The 19,813-nt window shown below is 39.5% G+C and overlaps 1 protein-coding gene across 5 annotated transcripts in view; it reads left to right on the forward strand.

Moving 5' to 3' along the window:
- The first annotated feature begins 349 nt into the window (after positions 1-349).
- HIBCH (3-hydroxyisobutyryl-CoA hydrolase) overlaps positions 350-19,813 on the forward strand; it is a 47,513-nt gene continuing 28,049 nt past the window's right edge. Inside the window, exons 1-7 of one of the 5 annotated variants that reach the window (XM_051787810.1) lie at positions 350-420; positions 4,931-5,023; positions 6,192-6,234; positions 7,009-7,149; positions 8,585-8,669; positions 9,649-9,729; positions 11,760-11,812. In XM_051787810.1, the coding sequence (XP_051643770.1) occupies positions 365-420; positions 4,931-5,023; positions 6,192-6,234; positions 7,009-7,149; positions 8,585-8,669; positions 9,649-9,729; positions 11,760-11,812 (552 nt within the window). In that variant the 5' untranslated portion in view covers positions 350-364. Of the gene's footprint in view, positions 421-4,930; positions 5,024-5,189; positions 5,334-5,388; positions 5,744-5,980; positions 6,000-6,191; positions 6,235-7,008; positions 7,150-8,584; positions 8,670-9,648; positions 9,730-11,759; positions 11,813-19,813 lie in introns of those variants that run through there. The other 4 variants (XM_051787812.1, XM_051787813.1, XM_051787814.1 and 1 more) reach the window with 4 other exon arrangements.

Consider the following 19,813-nt stretch of genomic DNA (forward strand, 5'->3'; position numbering starts at 1 on the left):
TCTTGGAGTCTATCAAGAAACAGCACTATCACTTTGCACTCTATACCACTAATCTTACAAGTTCTGCTTTCCTACACTAGTTCCACTGCTATTTTCATTTAATACCAGCAAAACACCTCAAATAACATCCTGTTAACACAGATAAGCCTGAATTTAATTTCTTTTAGAAGCACACATTTAGAATAAATCTTGAATTAACTGATATTCTGGGACAGTGCTATTTCAAGAGGTCCAACAGGGACGGTATTTTGAAATACAGACCCACACTGTGTGAAAACCACGTGCCTTTTTCTCTTCCTACATACAGGCAGCTCTGACTCTCACAGAATCGAGCACACACATCGAGAGCAGCACAACAGACGTGATGACACAACGGGATGCAATACAGATATCATTTGCTAAGCAGACTCCTGGAGTCTGGTAGGCAAGCTTCCCTGCCATCACTTGCACTACCAGGGAGAGAGAAACTCAGTTGCATTCTTTCCAGACCTGGGAAACTCAAACCTTAAGAACTAATTATACAGACAAAGACACCCTCAGCAGTTAAGATATCCTTGGGGGATTTTTTTGGTCCACTAGAAGTTAACTGTCCTACCAAGAGAAAATTCACTTTCCTCTGGCCCCGTTCCCACACACACTCCCTACAGCTATTTTCACCCACGCCACAGCTCTTTTTAACTGTGTTTAAAAAGCTGAGAGCGAGAGAAATGTGCTGCTGCTGCTAGTGCTCCTCCTCCTCAGGTGGGCGGGTTGGTAGCTGGTCAGTTTTCTGCAGCATTTCTGATTGCTGAATGCGTGGGAAGCCAAGAGCAGGGAGGGAAGGAAGCGGCCCTCTTAGGGAAGGAGGCATATCAGAGCAAGTGGGAAGCAAATAGCCCCTTCCCACCTGCACATGTGCAATTATGTGCAATTGAAAAACTAATACAATAGATCTGCAAGCGGAGCTTTCCAAGCTGTGGTCCTAAAAGGTATCAAACAGCTTGGGTCTCAAAGCCAAATTCGGGGGTGACCAGATCTCTGGGAAGACAGCATTTTTCACCCACGAAGAACAGGCTCGTGGGGAGGGAAAGGAGGAGGGAGGAGGGCGTTCCTCACAGTTATGGCTTTGTACGTAGGTGGAGGGTGGTTCGAGGAGCGGAATGACAGATTGCTTGTGGCAGCAGGGAAGAAAGATGTAGGCGGGTGTTTGCCCAGGGTCCCGTCTAACCCAGGGAGTACTGGCAGGGTGGATGCAGCATGAGTGGTATGTCTAAGCCGGGCTGGTGGGAGGAGAGGAACTCGCTGGTGGATGGACCTCGCTCGGATCCGCCCTCCCTGTCTCATCAACACGGCAGCATCTGCAGCAGCACCCAGCCACCCCCACACTTTCCCCCGGTGCCCTCTGAGGCCAAAGGAAAATGGAAAGCACTTCGCTCACACAGCTTCATTATGGATTTGCTTTCATCCTTTTCCAAACACTTCTAGTTCCCCACTGAAAAGATGCAAATTAACTGCTGAAATAAAAAAGGGGGGGAAAAAAAGTTGATTTTTTTTCCCCCCTCCTTCCTCACACACTTTCTTGTAACAGGAGGAATTTACTCCTGCATGCCATTAGCTGTGCCCTCAGTCCAAATCTATGATTTCAGATGTTGCATGGAGCCCCAGGGAAGACACTTTGTACAATGAGATTACTCATGTTACAGACAAAAGCAAAATTTTCCTTCTCCATATTTCATAGGTGTTTTGGGTGTTTCAGTCCCTCCCTGGGCTGGCCTACTGTTAGAGAGTGGAGGAACAGATTAGTTTTCTGCTTATTTTAAGGCTACTTCTGCTCTCAATGACGTTACTGGAAGCCTCTCCACTGCAGACCTGAGGCTTTAGTATTTGGCATCCAAGTTGGCACAAGGAAATTTCTGCCTGTGTCACCTGTGGAGGTGCTTTAGAGTGCTGCCAACTGAGACTGGACTGAGAAATAACAATGTGAGGATTGTTTGTCAGCACAGTAATAACGAGTTAGCAGGGATGAGCTGGAAATTTTCCCATTCTGTTCCTCAAGCCTTCACAGACTCATTTTTCCTTACCTTCACACGCTGTAAGGATGCACTTGCTACCCACACTCAGAGCAATTAGGTACCAGCTCTTAGACCAGCAGAGGAAAAGATTAAATTCACAGCAAGCCTGGACACAGGAGCACGGGACAGGATGAAGTACTTGTACCATTTATTATCTGGTCTTGGTCAAGTACACAGGGAGCTCTCAGAGCCAACTGAGAGGCACAAGTTAATGATTAACTAGGGATATGCAGGTGGCACACAGAAAGCAGCTGAGCTGCTCTTGGAATCCTTCTAGGGAGCAAGAGTTCCCGCATTCTGCAGTTATTTTTTTTTTCTGGAAAAGAAACCAAAAAACCCCAGAAACAAAACCTGAAAACATCTGCTCAATTCTGAAGTCCTCCTACAGTCTGCAAGTTGTTTTCTCTTTCCAAACCTGCTGAGTGCACTGCCAGGAAATTTTTCCAGGGGGAGGAATTACAACCTGCTTATCCTTCTGGCTATGGCACTTGTACTCCCTGAGTTCCTGGCTTGGTTACTAGGTGTGCTGCTCACCTCCAGCATATCCAGTCTCTTGCAACCCACTTTGCCAATATTAAATCATCCATAAACTCCCAGGTTAAAGGTCATCTCATTCCACTTATTCTCATGCAACTCCATTATTTTCACTCTTTTTCCTATTTCTACTTACAGAAGTCTTTTTTTATCTTTTAGAAAACATTTTCACTTTGATATTCCTCTCTGCAAAAAATGGGGTGTGCAGGAGAACTCTGAAAAAGCAGAATGATATGCAAGTTACTTTTTGGACGGGATTGCAGTCAACTAAATGGCCATCTGTGATAAAATCACAGTTTCCTAACACCTAGCACCCCCCTAAAAAAACTATAGGAAAATTCAAGCCATCACCAGCATGTTTAAAAATGAAGAACACTAAGCTCAAAGAAGATGGCTCTTCTGTCACCACCCCTTCTTCTTGAAAGCAATTTATATTAAAAAAAAAAAAAAGGAAAGGATTTTTAAGAAAACATTGAGCATAAATTCAGTGTCACCACCATGGAAAGAAATCAGCAGCTGTTGCAAGACAGTGCTTGCTGCTACTTCATTGCTTACAAACGAGTAGGCCCTGCTCTTGCCCTAAATCAGACCTACAGCTGGAATACCACAGAGAAAGGGTCTACACCATTATTTATACTGAACTCAGAGGGGGAATAGTTTTAAATCAGCATAAGTAAAAGAAGAATCAGATCACCGACTTCTATTTTGGACCCTTGAAACAGACACCCTGTGAAATCAGGTCCTGATCACAGCCTTGCCCACGTACAAATGGGATTTGTTAAGAGATTTCCAGGGGTTTCAGACGGCCTCCACCTGCTCTTACCCAAGGTTAGTTTCCCCACACCCATTTCTTCATTTCCACACCACCGCTAGCAAAAAGATTATCTGACAGAAAGGTTCTACTTCTATTTGTCTGTGAAGTGCATAGACTTTCAGACATAGGATATGAAGAACAAAAATGTTACCTGCTTATCAGACTCCCCGTTATTGGTTAGGCCTGGATGAGAGATGTAGAGCTATCCTAAAAAAAATAAAATAAAATATGTATCTAAGTCAGGGTTCAAGTTTGGCAACTGGGATAATTTGGTGTCCTTTAGACTGGTTTAGATTTAATTTCATGGTACTTGGTGTAAAGCAGCATACAGGGCTGTATATACTCAAGATGACTCTAATAAGCTACATCATTGATTATCATATAACCTTTAGGTGAAAGTTTTAATAGTCTGGATTGCCTAATGAATTATGCAATTCATTAGTTTGTAGTAGTCTCCCAGTCACTGCAAAAGCACCTCATGTCCTGTTCTCAGTTATTTTTTGTTCAGAGCGTGCAAGACTGAAAACTGAGACTGCATTAATACACAAATGTTCTGTATCTTTTTTTTTAATGCATATTTAGTTTGATTAAGACTTTTACAACCAAATTTAATACAGCCTGAGAGTCATTACAATGGAAATGCCAACACAGATGACGCTGCTCTAAGCAGGGGCTGAATCATTTCTCGAAATGAAGAGCAAGGTTGCCCTCTGGGGACTTTTTTAGAAGTGCTTCTGAGAGCTGGGATTTTTTTGTTCCAGCAAAATATATTAGCTTAAAGGTTTTAAGATTGTTTGGATTTTTTTAATACTAACGTGAGTCAAGACAGCTGGTGCTAAGAACTTGCTACACCAAGAGATGATGAACCCACGTTTCTGCCTAGTGCACTTTATTGTCATTTATTCCATGGTTCGTCACATTTTTCAGTATCAGTCTCATGCTGATCATGTCAAGCCTGAGAAACAAAATTCATGGAATGGTCTTAGTTATGGAAATCAAAGTGAATTTAGCACTATGAACTCCTAACATGACGGCCATAAATTCTCAAGTGGCTTAATACTCTGTTTGTTTTTTTTTTTAAATATAAATAATAATTTAAAAAAAAAGAGGCAATTTTCCCATTTGCAGTTTCTGAGTCTATTTATGCAGAACACACACATGCTGTGTTTGAGCTCACAGCTGTCTGAGCTGCTGTCAGGGCAGTAACCATGCTAGTGCTTAATCCATATATTCACCTTCACTTACAAGCAGTTCTTAGTGCGAGGTCACAAGAGCAGCTCCTTAATCCCACCTCACTCGCTATCCTGTGTCAGTAGCTGGGGGTGTGGGATAGCCCAGGTGTGTCCACAGGGTACACGGGATGAAGAGAAACCAGGAGGCCTGAAATTAAGAAACCGGTTTTACTGCTGAAAATAACAAACCACTAGAATAAAGTCTCAGTCCACAAAGCTGAGCTCTGAAGGCAGTTTGGCAACGCCAGCTTGCCCCACTTTGGGCAGCAACAAGCATGGTTTGTTATTGCTACACGCAGCATCATTGCTTCACTGACAGAGGAACTGTATCACCTCGCGCCCTCACACCTCCCGCCCTCATTCCGGACGGGGAACAGGCAGGAAAACTCCAGGTAAGGAACCTGCCTTTACCTGTGCCAAGGGGTTGTTCGGGGGGGGGGACCGCAGGCGGCCGCCGACCTCCGGGCTCCCCCCTCAGGTAGCGAGGGCGGGAGGGCGAGCGGGGTAAGGGGACCAGAGGTCGGCGGCCGCTCCTCAGAGCCAGTCCCGGGACTGGAGGAGCCGCTCCCGGTCCGGGATGCGGCGGCGTCCCCTCAGAGCCCCGCGCATGCGCCCGTCCCGCCCCGGGGCCGCCGCGCGCCGGTGCCGGCTGTGCCGCGGCGGGGCCGCCATGGCGGGGCGGGTGCTGCGCGCGCTGCCCAGGTAACGGGGCCGCCCCGGCGGGCGGGAAATGGCGCCGGCGACAGCCGGGGGCGGGCGGGACGGGCCGGCGGAGCGCGGCCCCGCAGCTGCTGTGCCTCGCGACTTAGGCCTAGGTTAGCCAGGCCTGGGCTGACTTTCCCGTGCTAAAGCGAGCACGCGATTTAAAAACAGCGTAGGATGCCGGGGCATTAACATATAACTTGTAGTTGGCTGGGTTTGTAAGCTTAAGTTCCTCGTTCCAGGGGTCTGGCGTCTGGGCAGCGCCATCGATAGCTGCCTTCCTCAGTGACAATTAAGAAATAAAACGAGTGACAGGGGCACAGAATGCCCTGGTCTGGATCTCTCCTGTCACCCACAGAAACTCGAGCCTCTTAGACAAACTGTGTAAATACATGTACACATGAGGGCAGGTTTGTGCAATGGAACCTTTGGAAATACACAAGGTTTTGACAAGACCGTTTTTGTGTTTTTTGTTTAGTTTTTCTTTTTGTTTGTTTGTTTGGTTTTTTTTAGTGCCAGTATTTAAACATCCAGAAAAAGGCAGTAAATCTTTAAAGGACACACACTGTTAACTATCATTCATATCCCCCAAACCCTCTGTCTTTCCAGGTTCTCCTGACTTGAAAACATTAGTAGCTGACATTGGTATCTGCTGTCTATTTACTAGTAAGCAAGGAATTTGCAACTGTTTGGATAACAAAATTGTATCCTAATTTGCTTGGTTTTAAAAAGGAGAATGTAAAACACTTGTATTCAGAAATTTTTCTGCCACTGCTTTGCCTAACCCAGCAGCCAGATATTTGGGGATCGTGTGGCTGGTTTATGGTTTTATCTGTCTTTTTAATATTTCTGTTTTAGGCTGAAGACAGTCAACAGACTGCAAGTAATATTACAACATTTGGTAAGGACAGCATCTTGTTTGACTGAATTGGAAGCTTTCAGGACTCCTTAACTCCCTCAAGACAGACAGCACAATGCAGCTTCTAATGTGTCTGCTCACTGTCAGACTCCGAAAGCTGTCATTTATTGCTTAGGCACAGTATTGTCCACATCTTTGAGCACTTTGTTAAAAGTTTCTATTATATTGTAAATTAAAGCTTAATTATTTTGGTTTTACTTACCTTTATAGATAGTTTCTGTGTTAGCTTCCGTAAATTCCTTAAATATCATCCCACTGTGAGTTTGAAATCAATTGTGAAAATAGTTCACTGATTTGTTTTCAAATGTTAAAAGTTACTTACAAAGCAATGTGTATGTTTGAGTGTCAAACTGCCAGTAGGCACACATGGCACTGTCATTGTTCTAATAGTTGCAGGTATTTTCAGAATGTCAGTTTTAAGGAATTGTGGTTTTATATTGATGTTTGGGTGTTTTTTGTTTGGTTGTTTTTCTTAATTTCACTTATCTCAAAAGTCATTGTTAAAAATGTGTGGCCAAAAAAGTTGCCTGAGATTTATTACTCTGAAGGCCTCAAACATGAAGCAGTTTCAAAAGAACTGCAAATAAAACTTGAAGCACAGTGGGAAAGTGTACAATTAGTATACAATTGCAAAATGCATATTTTATGATCTTAAATAATGAATTTTAAGAATATATTTCCATAAACACTTTTGTATGTTACTCAAGTTATCTGACTGATGACACTTGCTGTATTTATTTGGTTTTGCATGTACAGAAAATGTCAAACCAAACAGATTCAACAGCTGAAGTGTTGTTGGAAAAGAGAGGAGGTGCAGGCATAATAACTTTGAATAGACCCAAGGCTCTCAATGCACTAAATCTTCCTATGATCCAACAAATTTACCCACAACTAAAGGTTAGTATCTCCACTTCTCCCCATCCACTATACATATCTTATTTGAAACCAATTCTAAAATACAGTTTGACACTTCTTAGTATACTGATTTAAAGAATGAAAGTCTGTGTGAGTGCATTGGCCAATGAGCTCAAATTTATAGGATGAGAAGAGACAGTTTCAAGCAAGTTAGAAAGAGAAAACGTCAAAGAAACAAGCTGTCAGACAAAGTTAAATTTAGCATCTCCGTGGATAAATGAACATCCATATTAGTACCAGAACTGAATTCAAAAAAAGCATTTGTATGTTCCTTTAGGCAACACCCAGCTGGTCAGTTGGCATGCACAAATTTCAGTCTATACAGTGGTGTTGCCTCTTAATTGGATGCATGTTTTTTGGGGAGGCTGTGTGGCTGAAATAAAAGGTACAAACCATTAGGAAGCAAGGTGCTGTCAGCATCATTCCTTAAATGAGGAATTCATGGATTTACAGGCATTGTTTCCACAAGCTAGTGAAGTACTGTGAGATTTCAAGAATGCAAATAGTCCTTTTTAATTTAATGGTACTGTTTATCATGTGCACAAACTCATTAGATACCAGTTGGATAGTTGCCTTTTGGTATTTTAATAGGTGGTTGTGTTGCAAATTTGTGCACTCCTTGGAGAATATTTAAAGAAAGAAATACTTAATCTGTAGTACTGAGTACCTTGCTTTGTTTGAAGCACAGCCTTAAAAGGTGTCATAATTTTAAGTGCAGTTGCTGGTATACAGAAATATCATGTTTCTCTTTTATCTGGGTTCACTTAATTAAGTGACATATAAACAGTTTAAGAGGGATGGTGGAATGCCTGAAAAAGGCATCTTTTTCTCTTAAAGCTGCACCTCTGCTGAAGTCAGGTATCAGTGCATTTAATTGAGGAGAAAAAAAAATCCAAACCCCATAGTCTTTATACCTAACAAAACCTATGTGGACAAAGGGATTTGATCCATTCCTTCACTGGTGTAGACTGCAGTCATTTTGGCAAAACCCATCAAAAATTTAAATGCTGATTTCTTTGCCAGGCATCTTAGATTTACACAGCTTTCACGATTTGGCCAGAAATATTGTTATCCATCTTCAATACTCCCAGCTTTCTGCCCCAGCCCTGTGTTCCCGTTGGGATTGATGTCAGGCCCTGTTTCAGGAGGTGCTGCCTTTCTTCAGGGGCTGGGAGCTCTGCACAGTTGTTTTTCTGAAATACAGGAGGCAGCTCTGCTGATCTCGGATGTCACTGCTGATAAGGGCTCGGGGTGGCAGAAAGACGTTTAACTCTCAAACTTCAGTTTAAGACAAACTATTTTAAAGCATGGATTGATTTTTTTTTTTTAAAGTAAAATAAGAATTATAGACAGTATACAGAGAAAGCCTTTTTTTTGCACACTTAAGTCTTACACGGAAACCTTTACTTCTTTTTAGACATGGGAGCAAGATCCTGAAACTTTTCTAATAATTATAAAGGGAACTGGGGGAAAAGCTTTTTGTGCTGGAGGTGACATCAGAGGTAAGGACTATAGTCACTTAAACATTTGACATATCTTTGTCACTTGCTACTTTGCATTTATTTCCTTTGTTTACTGTGACTTGGGTAAACAGAGGCTTGCTACACAACAGTAAGAGATTAGTTGTGCTGACTTCTTATGACACCTTGATGTGCAGATACTACTTAAGTTATTTGTCAGGAGAAAGCTGTTGAGACATTGTATAAAAGAGTAAAAATTGCTATTCATAAACATTTTTATGAATAACTGGTAATAGCAGCCAGTCATTCCTGGGGAGAGAGGGTTCTTGTCTCTACCTTTCTCTTCCCAGATTTTCATTACTGACAGCTTCTTCACAAAGAATTTGAAGGGTCCTAGTAGGTAGCTGTGATAGCATTGGATGATGTGTGTCTGATGTTTCAGATGGCTAGATGCAGAACTGACAGTGGTGATCAATGTGTCTGTGATCATTTTTTAGCTATAAACTGTGGGAAATCTCTGAAGTGTGAAAATTAGCAGTTGTTCTAAGCTGTAGGTAAACAAGCAGCACGGGTTATTGTTAAATTATGTCCTGCTCTAATTGGCTTCTCATTCCTAGTATTTAGTCTTAATCAATTTGAAGTGACTGTTCTATATATTGATATGAAAAATATCAGAAACAAGAGTACTAGACATTAGGAGGAGTTCCATAGCATAGAAAAGGGACCACACTCTCACAAGTACGTGACAGAGTCTCCAGCAAAATACAATTGACTCAAACTTGAGACTTAACTTGAGACTGAACAGTCATATTTAAGTTTGAGCAAATTTTCTACAATATAATAAAGCAGGATTAACTTCTGTTTAATTGCTGTAGAAAAAAAAAAACCACTTATGTGACATTATTTTCTGTTAATGTTACTTATATTTTTTATTAATTATTATTTCTATTATTACTTCTATTAATTATTACTTCTATTTGTATTAAACTTAGTTATCTTCAGAATTTTTATTTCTCTTAAGCCATCACAGAGGCGGGAAAAGTTGGAGGTAAACTGGTACAAGAGTTCTTCCAAAGAGAATACAGGCTGAACAACGCCATTGGTATGTTTGATAGCAGTTTCTGAAGCACTACAGTTTTCATAACACTGGCTTTGAATGTAAATTTACTCTCTCTCTTTGCTAATCTATTAAAGACTGTGAAAACATCATGGAAGTAGTAGTTAATTTTTCTTTAACTGAGTTTCAGTACCAGTAGTGTAACATTGCATTTTTATACCTTGCATGCAGAATTTGTTCCTTTTGTTTGAGCTATTGTGACAGCTGCTTTATCCCATCCCATTGTTCTGGGTAGTTATATTTCCTCTATGGAAGAATTAAGTCTTGGCTGCAGACACTGCAGTTCTGTGGTAAGTATCATTGATCTGCCTCAAAGACCTGAGCTAAAAATAGATATGTGGAAAATCATTAACATTCAGTCAGAAGATCAAATCATGTTAAGGCTTTCCATTTAAATAGACTGCATGAAAGACTGAGACTGCATAACTGAGGCCAGGAGTTACCTGCTTAGCTTACTGCAAAGAACTAACAGCAAAGACACTGCATGAAGTTTACAGGGGTAAGAGATAATCAGAAAGGATATTAACTCTTCAGGATAAAACTCAGGAGTTGAATATTTTGGTGAGAAGAAACTATTCCAAACATACTTAATGCATTTTGAGATTTTAAATACTATATCCAGTGTTAGTCCCTACAGGAGGAGAGGTGAAGGTGTTGCTTACATTGACAGAAGAGCACAGTTATTAGAGTAATTTTTACTTTTTACAAAGTAAGGTTATTTTTACTTTGTTTGAGTTTCTAGGTTGAGCATGCTTGTTATGTACCTTGCCTTCTCCAACAGGAGGCCAGGAAAATAGTTTAAGGTTTCACATACTTGGAGAAAACATAGTATTACTATGGCAGTTGGACTTGATTCTGTTGCAAGGGTACTTAATTTAAAAGTCTGGGGTTGTTTTGTTTTGTGTGGGTTTTTTGTTTGTTTTCTTGTTGGTCTTTTTATTATTATTAGAGTGTTCAATATATAATAAATATAATTACAAACCCTAGATTTTTGATAACTTTAGTATGATTTTATTCCTTTAAGGCCGAGATTTCTACCTTGTTTATACCTTATATTCTCCAACTTAAAAATACACAGGGGAGCTGCTTTCACAGCATTGCTGTGGGAAAAGAATGCTGCTATAGAAATTTAGTTCAAAGGCTAGCATCTACAGCCCATGCATTAGCTTGTACGTTCATGCAAGAACAAAGTTAAAAACACAGTTCTGCTACATTTTCTAACTACTAATTTGAAGGATTGAACTGCCTTTTAAAATACTTTTTTTCTTAAACAATGACCTATAGTTGTAACAGAAAAACTAGCAGCATGGATGCAGGGGATATCTGTATCAGCAATCTTTTTGAACTTTGTTGGACCTGAAAACACTGAATACAAAGGCAGCTGTTTCATTCTCAGTGAACATCTGAATCTTTCCACGAATGGTAATTGAAAGCATCGGGGCTTTGGTTTTATGCCTCTTAAAGGCCCCAACAGATAAAGTTGGTAGCTGATACTGTGGTACTTCAGGACATTATCATCTCGACCTTCCTGCACCACATTCAAGGGTTGTAACATCCAACAGAGTTGGCAAGACAGAACGTGTTTGCATTGTCCCATTTTGACTGAAACCTGCCAATTCATGTGGCTTCGTAGCAAAGCACTGAAGGGCTGACACACACTGTGCTGTTAAGCCAGGCTGTGAGAGGGGGTGAAAGGGCAACTGTTGTGTCCCAATGTCCTACCAAGCTATTTATAATAGCTAAATTGTCAGGTACTGACATAGCAAACAGTCTGACATTTCATAGCTGTATGATTTCTCTTACAACACTCACAATGCAGTAAGTCAGTAACTGGTGTTTCTTTAAGAGTTATATGAACAATCTTCATTATAAGTTGATGTTTTACTGTTTAAATTACCATTTACTTTCTGTTGCTCTTGCTGAAGTAAGACATGGGGAAACGTGTCATGTGGCAGGTAGCCACAGGTCCACTCTTGAAAAAGATGCATGATTGTTTTTCTTTACATTTCTTACAGGCACTTGCAAGAAGCCATATGTGGCACTTATTGATGGCATTACAATGGGAGGGGTAAGTTATGTACCTTGTTGCAATACCTGGCATAGTTTATTTAAAGTAATGTAATATTCTGTACTTGAGTTGAATGAAGCGCACATGTGACATTTCAGACATTGCAAGAATAAAAATCATAGTCTAAACCTTTGTCTCTTGCATGTCAGGGTGTGCTGCTGCTCTTCTAGTGCTGCTGCTGTTCTTTGATAGCTAATACAAGTGCTTTCTCTGAGGATCTGTGCTGAGGAAAAGAGCAGAATCCCCTCACTGCAGGAACCAACCCTCACAAATGTTTTCAAAGTACTAAATGGGAGTTTGTAGATCATACAAGAGCTGAGAAGAATTTTCCAGTCAAGGTGTATTAAAAAATAGAACTATGTAAAAATACAGGTAAAGGACAACTCTTTGAAAAATTGGGAAAATATCATACAAAGCTACACTTTAAAAGGCATTCATAAGTTCCATATTTTTCCAGCAAATAATCTCATCTACTTTCCCACCTCTGTGAAAAAAACATGAGTTATAGAATCCCAATTCCAATCCCCCCACCCTGCCTAAGGTCACACCTTATTAGTAAATAAACATGGAGAAGACTCAATCACGTCGCTAGTTATACTTGGTGTTAATAATTTTTTCAGCAATTGTTGGCTTTAAACATCATAAGTAGATACTTAAAAGGGCAATGCCATGCTTTTTTACATGCTGAAATGCTGTTCTCTTCAGTTTGACGTCTGTTGGATATATAGCAGGGGGTAGAATACAATAATCTTAAATTATTTTCAAGAATGAGTTTGACAGTGGTAATTTAAACACACAATGCCTTTCTTCTCCTTTGCTACCAAGCCCCAAAGATTTTGGCTGGAGAGCCATTCCCTCCCAGTGTAGTGTACATACATCATTTCCAGCATAAAGGAGCCTAGTTTTGTAGCTCTTCTTGCAGGAAAAGTGTTTTATTGACCATAGGAGACCTGAAGGTTTGTGAATAGGAGATAGGGAGTCCATTTATTTTATGGAGTTTTGAATAACAGCGAGGAAAGCTATGAGTGAGCCAAACTGCTCAGCAGCTGATGTCTTTTCAGAGGTCCTGTAGATTGCTCGTTATGATTGTGCCCTAAGCAAGAATAGAATTTTGTCATTTGAAAGGAAAGTATATTTTTGGACTGAAAAGAGCATAATGGAGTCAAATGATCCTGCGTTACTGAGATCCTCTGTTAGTTCTCTTTCCTTTAAAGAGCTTTTAAAAGACAGCAGTTAGTCTGAAACTTTAGTTGGATAACCAGATTTTAGTACAGGATACCCACATTTCAGTGGGACTTTGACAGAGTAATTGTCATTAGGGTTTGAATGAAAGTTTACTTGCTTATCCTCATATTATGGTAGCAATTGTCTTTGTTTATGGGTAGGGATCTAAGTCTTGGTTGAGCAAGTATGCAGCCTGACTTAGGGGGGAAAGCAGGTAGGTCTCAAGTTCCAGACTACTTCTGAACTTTTTTATTTGTTTGTTTATCCTTGAGTGCTGTTTGATTTCCACTTCTTAATACAGCTGCAGTTTACTCTGAGATAAGGTACTTCCTGCAGGAGTGCACCATCAACACACTTCTTCCCCCCCCACTGGCAGTACATGGGAGCTTCTACTGATAATTTAACAGAGGAGGTCAGCAGTAGTATTTCTCAACACTGACTGATTTTTATGTATGTGTTTTATGTTAGTTTTGAGTTATCTGCTACACTTCTTCCTTTCAGCCACCTCTCCTGTCTGTCAGATTTGTGTTCATTTCTCTGAATGGACCAATGCTTACATAAGAAAAGTGCATTAGCTCCCACCTTCCCCCCACCCTCTTCTCTTGCCATTTTCAGCACTGGGAGCCCCATCACAACTGACATTAACCAAACTTAAAGCTTGCAGCAGCAGTTTTCTAGTGTGGTACAAATAGGTTCACTGCAGTGGGTTTTTATAGGTTAGAACTTCTAGAAAAGCCCTTGAACTTGTCCCAGTCATACTGTCACCTTGTTCTGCTTGCTGCAGAGAAGAACTGTCCTACTGTAATTCTTCATTAGAACTGCAGTCATACGAAGGAGTTACTTTGTTTATTACATAAGGAGATGCTTTGTTTAAAATCACTCAGTCACTGGGTTCTGTATTTTTAACACAAGCAGGTCATATTTCATCTATTCCATATGCTCAAGATCTGGCTATCTTAGTCCCTACAAGTCAGTAGGAGCTGGGAACATTTGTCACTTACAAACTACAGTAAATGCCTTTAAAAATGTACATTCAAGCCCTTGGCTTTAAAAGCAAGTAATTTTAGCTTGGGCTTATAAGTCAAGGGACACTCCTTAAATACTACAATTTCACTATAGACCATTTATCTATGAATGAAAATGCAAGCAAGCCAGTCCCAACCTTGCTCAAAAAAGCAGCACTAAGCACAGAGTGCTTTGTTGTTCTAATTAAAAAGAAGTTAAAAATCCCATAAGTGTATTAGAAACTCAGTTCTTATGTGCTTAGGTAGTAAAAGTTGCTACTGATGCACGGATACCATAGATCTGTGATGGTAAGACCGGGAATTGTTCATCCAAAACCTGAACTGGTTCCCCTTCAGCATTGCTGGGTTGGGGCTGGTAGATAGCTTTGAGCGCTTCGTTAGCCAACAGATGGGGCTGTGGAGCTTGTTCTCTGCACATGGAGTGCTCCCCGGGCTCCTGGAGTTCATCAAAAACTGATATTCAGTATAAATGTATCTTTTCGTCTTTTTGTACTTATTTTGTACTTATTCGGAGCACTAAGTTCAAGTGACAGATTTGTTTGGTGAAGCAAAGATGACTGCATTTTAATGAAAAATAGCAAAATGGGCTATAAATGCCACATTTACTGCTAAAGGGTGTATATTATTGAAGGGAATGTACTGGACTCGTACTCTCATGTTGCTAAAAACTACTGTTCAGATTATTTTAGTTGATTTATATCTATGGATTTTTTTTATTTCCTTGAAATTTGATACCTGAACAGTAGACAAGAAAGGCAGAGGGGTATTTTTTTTATATTATTGTCTGCCAATGACATCCTGCGAATGACAAAAGACCAGAAATGGTTATCTTGGTTCTAGAAAAGTCCCAATTATACTGTGAGTTCTTTGGAGATGAATAGAAGTGTACTTTATGAGCTCAGTCAAAAGCTAGGGTTTTAAATAGGGGTTTGGCACAAAATATATTACTGCATCAGATACTCTCTAACAGACTAAAAGGATTCATAAAAACGTATTTGAAACCTATTTCAGAGCCAAATAAAGCACACTAGACAGATTCAAGAGGTAGCTTTCCAATGATTTGGCTTAGAATTCAAGGTGAATATATGCTAGCCAAAAAAAAAAAGAGAAAATCAGGGCATGGACTTTGGAAGTTGGTGTTTTTAGGCAAGGTCTTTTACTTAAACCAAGACACTACATCTAAGTTACTTACATAGAATATCTTTAGGGTGACTATTGGACAGTAGAATGTTTTTTTAAGAACTGTGTGAGTGTTAGTCTCTTGTGTAGTAATGTGAAATATGTTAAGGTTTAGACTACACAAACGTGGGGAGCTGGGAGAAGCCTTGGGATTATTCTTTTGCACTTGCAGTAGGGTTAAGTACAGCTGGATGACTGCTTAGCTGATTTTCACCTAACGTGCTTAGAACTCTCCAACAGCAGCAATCCTGGTTTTTCTAGATGTCCCACCTGAGTGCTTTGTTATTCTTTCAAGCTAAGATTCCCTAGTATATAATTTAAGTCTTTAATACTTAATACTGTTTAATACTTTAATACTGTAATCAATATATTCTGTCTTAGTCACAGCTCTCTGTGGACATTTTGAGATACTTACATTCCTTGCTCCTAGCCATCTCTCTTTAATAGGGATAAGGATAGTTATTCAGCCTTTACTATAGATTAAGTCTCTTGGTCTTCCTGGAGTCCTCTGGAATCTCTCCCATTTGTGTACTTTACAGTTCATTGCCAGAGACCAGACAATATTTCAGCTGGAGGATTCATCAGCACCAAGTAGAGCAGAATAATTATCCTTCCTATATTACTGAGATATTCTGGCACAAATAGTCCATGTAAATAGCAGCTTCTGAAAGCATCCTGTGCTAGGAGGCCACCACTTCTAGTTTATTCTCAGAACTATTACTCTTACCTCTTTCCTCCTTGCAGAACATAAACTTCCATCAAGGTACATTTCTTTATTTCTTTACATTACCTTTTACCAATTTTTAAATCTTCTTCCTTGAACTGAACTCACTTGTCAAAGAATCTGTCTTGCAGAGCTACCCTTTTCCTCAGAGACTACAAAGGAAACAAAAAAGTACTCCTTTTCTCTGGATTTCAAGAAACCTGAGTGCCATATATCAGGTGGCATTGGGCTGATAAGGCTGCCCAGGTGTACTGAATCTGAGCTGAGCAGATTCCCACCTCAGCCCTTGGCTGCCTGCTGGTACAGACTCTGCTGTAGTGTGATACCTTCAGTAGCTCTTTTCACAAGAGCATTATATTGTTTGTATTGATTTCATGGTTGCTGTAAACCCCTGAAAACTGCCTAGGGATTTGTTCCATAGAAAACACGCTTGTCATCTCTGCATTTGATTTGGCTTTCTCAAGTGTAGTTCTTTTCGTATGTTAGTTTCTCCAAAGTGAGATTGTTTTGAATCTTACCCTTCAAAGTGTTTGCCTTACTCAAAAGGAAATTGTAAATTATAGAAATCTTTGTTATTTCATCATCCAGGCAGATAATGAAAACATCAAATAAAGTGTCATTAAGGAGTAGCTTCTGTATGACCTCAGCTGGGGTGCCCTCTCAATTTGATGGCAAACTGCTGGTAACTCTTAATATTCTTTCAGAGGATGGTGCCCTGTGATTTCCCTGTGATACCATCCAGGCTATGTTTCCCTGCCTTGTTACCTGTGCATCAGAAACGTTGCAGTTCAAAGCACAAAGCTTTTTCAGAATGCTGCTTGTTGAGTGACATCATTTTAATCAAGGCCTTATGCAGGTGTTCCAGAGAAACAGATGCAGCCAAATTCCTGAACCTACTCTATGGTTTGGAAATATTCATTCTGTTGTGCATCTACCTGTGCATCACTTCTGGAATACAGAATCAGAATTACTGCATCTGTCTGTGTTGCAGTAGAAGAGTGACTTAAGTACCTAACATTTAGCTTTAGTTCTTTTTCACATTAGTGCCACTTAATTTTCAGCAATTTTCCAGATGCTGACATTTTAGATTGTAAATCAGATCTCAGGACCTGATATGAGGGACTTGGAGGCCTAAATTTGCTTAGCTGAAGTTTGCATTTTTCCTCTGTATTATTATTCTCTCTTGCATCTTGTAAAATCTTTTTATCTTAGTAATGATTTAAGAAGAATTTGACTTTTGGGGAAGGATGATTTTTTAACCCTCCTTAGGAATCCTCTTCACTTTTTTTTAAGCCTTTTACTCTGCTTTAATCAATAAAGACTTGTCAAAAATTTAATTAAGAATTTTTTTGAGTGAGTTTGCAGTTTTCAATTTTAGCCTGGCATATTTATGAAATTTTACTTCACAATGTTCTGAAAAGGTTTTATAGTTATACGAGTTTGTTCAGAAATGCTTTGTGTATTTCCAGCATTAACTCTTTATAATAATGTTCTGAGACTTGTGGGGAAGGACTAGATAGAGATTTACCTCATATGTGTAATTTTTCTTGGTAGCAAAGATTTTCAGTAGGCAAAAGTATACGCCTGACATGCAAAATATTAGATTAACTGCAAGTGGTAGTGAAATCAATCAGCAGGTTTTGAAAGTGGTTAAAAAAAAGTTAATCCCCTGTGCTCTTACATGTATTTAGGAATGCTTACTGCCCAAAGAGTGTGTTGGCATTACAATAGGAATTGGCCTGCTTCCCATCACTGCCTTGTATGGAAAGAAAACTTGCTCGTTTCTTAGCTATTCGAGGTTCTTGAATGGAATAAATGGCCAAAAGCTGTGGAGGGTTTGCTCCACAGGTATTACATGAAGTTGTTACATTTTTTTAGGAATCAGTATTTCTAACAGAAATCATTCTCAGTCACAGAAATAAGAATTATGTGAAAAGAAGGCCAGTTGCTAAAGTAGAGGAACTTCTTAGAAGAAAAGATAAAGTCAATTTTCAGAAGTGTTTTAGAAGTATTTCTAACTTCAAACTGCTTGCACGTAATTTAAGCTGTAACATTTTTTTTCTAATGCTTATTCTAGTAGAAAAAAACATCCAAAAAGTTTTACAATTCAATATTCAAAATATTGAATTCATCTGGCATTTTTCTAAACTCCTAAATTGGAATGTTATTGAGGGGAAGATGTTCAGTCAGTATTTTGTTTGCTTAATATATTGGTTATTTTTTAACATGTATGTATGTTGCCTTATGGAACATATACGACTGTTCTGAGAGATGTGGACCACATTCATCAAAGAAAATGAGTGTTACGTATGCAGTACAAGTTGAAGACTTCACTGAGTCTAGAAATGTAATTCACTGTGAACATCTTCCAACAGCTACATTAAAATGATGTTTTATTGAGCAATGTTGTTAGAGACTTGCTATAGGTACCACGGGGCATCTACCAATAGTCACAAATGTCTGAAATTACACTTTAGGAGGATTTGGTCAACAATTCTTTTTATATTAATATTTCTTATCAAGTAAATTAGCAGTGATGTCATAAGAAGATTTTATGTCACTCATTTTAGTCAATTGAATTTTAGTACACAAAGGAGCTGGTGTTGACCAATAGCTGTCCTTATCCTGCCTCATTTTTACCCAGATTGTGGGTATAGCTCTTTAGGAATGTTCCTTTCACTACCAACATACATGTAAAATTTCTGACATGCATCTGCAAATAACATTTTTCTTGTTTCTTCTAAAATATGTTTTTAAAAGTTATTAAAAAGACATCAGTGTTGTATTTAAATTACATACTTGTAAAATGGAATGATTTGGTACTTTGACTGCCTGATGATCTGTAGTCAGGACCAAAGCAGCATATGGAAAAACACACCTTACACAAATAAAATCCTGTATTTCCAGGCATCACAAGTTAGGCTCTGGGTTACAACTGGCTGGACTGCTGCAGGAAGTGGGAGGAAGAAAGGGAGGGAATGTCTCAAAGATTTCCTCAGCCCGAACCTGCCCACTCCCAAAAGCAGTTCCCTGTGATGTAAGAGGCAAGGAGGGGTTTGCCCTCGCCCTCTGTGCCGTTTGTAGGTACGGACCTCGACCACACGGAATCTTTCCTTCTGAGCAAGTTGCCTGACGTTGCTGTCTCTTCTTTCTGACTAGTGAAAGCAAACCATTGTGACCATAATGCCTGATGTTCACCTATTCTTTTCCATAAAAAGTATTTAAATGAAAATTGTGAGCCTGTGTCTTAAACCAAACTCAAAATCTCGTAAACCACTGAGTATTGGCACTTCAGTTTGTTTAGCTGAAGTGATTGAAGGCTGAAAGAAGGTAGGAAGTGTAAAGACAACAGACTGCTTTACTTCATTATGATCTCCCTTGAACTATGAGCTGTTAATAGACAATCTGTAGAAAAAGAAGCCAGACAAATATGATAGGCTGCAATCATTGCAGCTACTACATAAATGCTTAAGTTAGGTGTCTTTTGATAATCCTCAGGTGTATACTATGAAAGAGAGGGGGTAGCTTCCCATTTTCCTTCACATTGTAATATGTCTTCCCATCTACTGTTTGGTTTTGGTTTTTTTGTTGTGTTTTTTTTTTTAATTTATTTTATTTGCTTTTAGGATGTATTCATTTAAGTTGTGTGTGTATAGCTTTTACTTAGAACTGTAGAGAGAAGCATTTGAGACTAACATTCAAAAAATAGGAAACATTAGAATTAACCATATATAAAAAAATTGCACTTTTTTCCCACTTGTGATACAGTTTTTAATTAGAGGAATGTGTATTTACAAGTGGATATTGCCCACAGAACAAAGCTGTTCATTTGTGGTTTAATTTGGGATG

Source organism: Manacus candei, unplaced genomic scaffold (assembly GCF_025592945.1).
Source record: "Manacus candei isolate 608988 ecotype Guabito, Panama unplaced genomic scaffold, ASM2559294v1 h1tg000023l, whole genome shotgun sequence".
In the NCBI taxonomy this organism is placed as follows: domain Eukaryota; kingdom Metazoa; phylum Chordata; class Aves; order Passeriformes; family Pipridae; genus Manacus; species Manacus candei.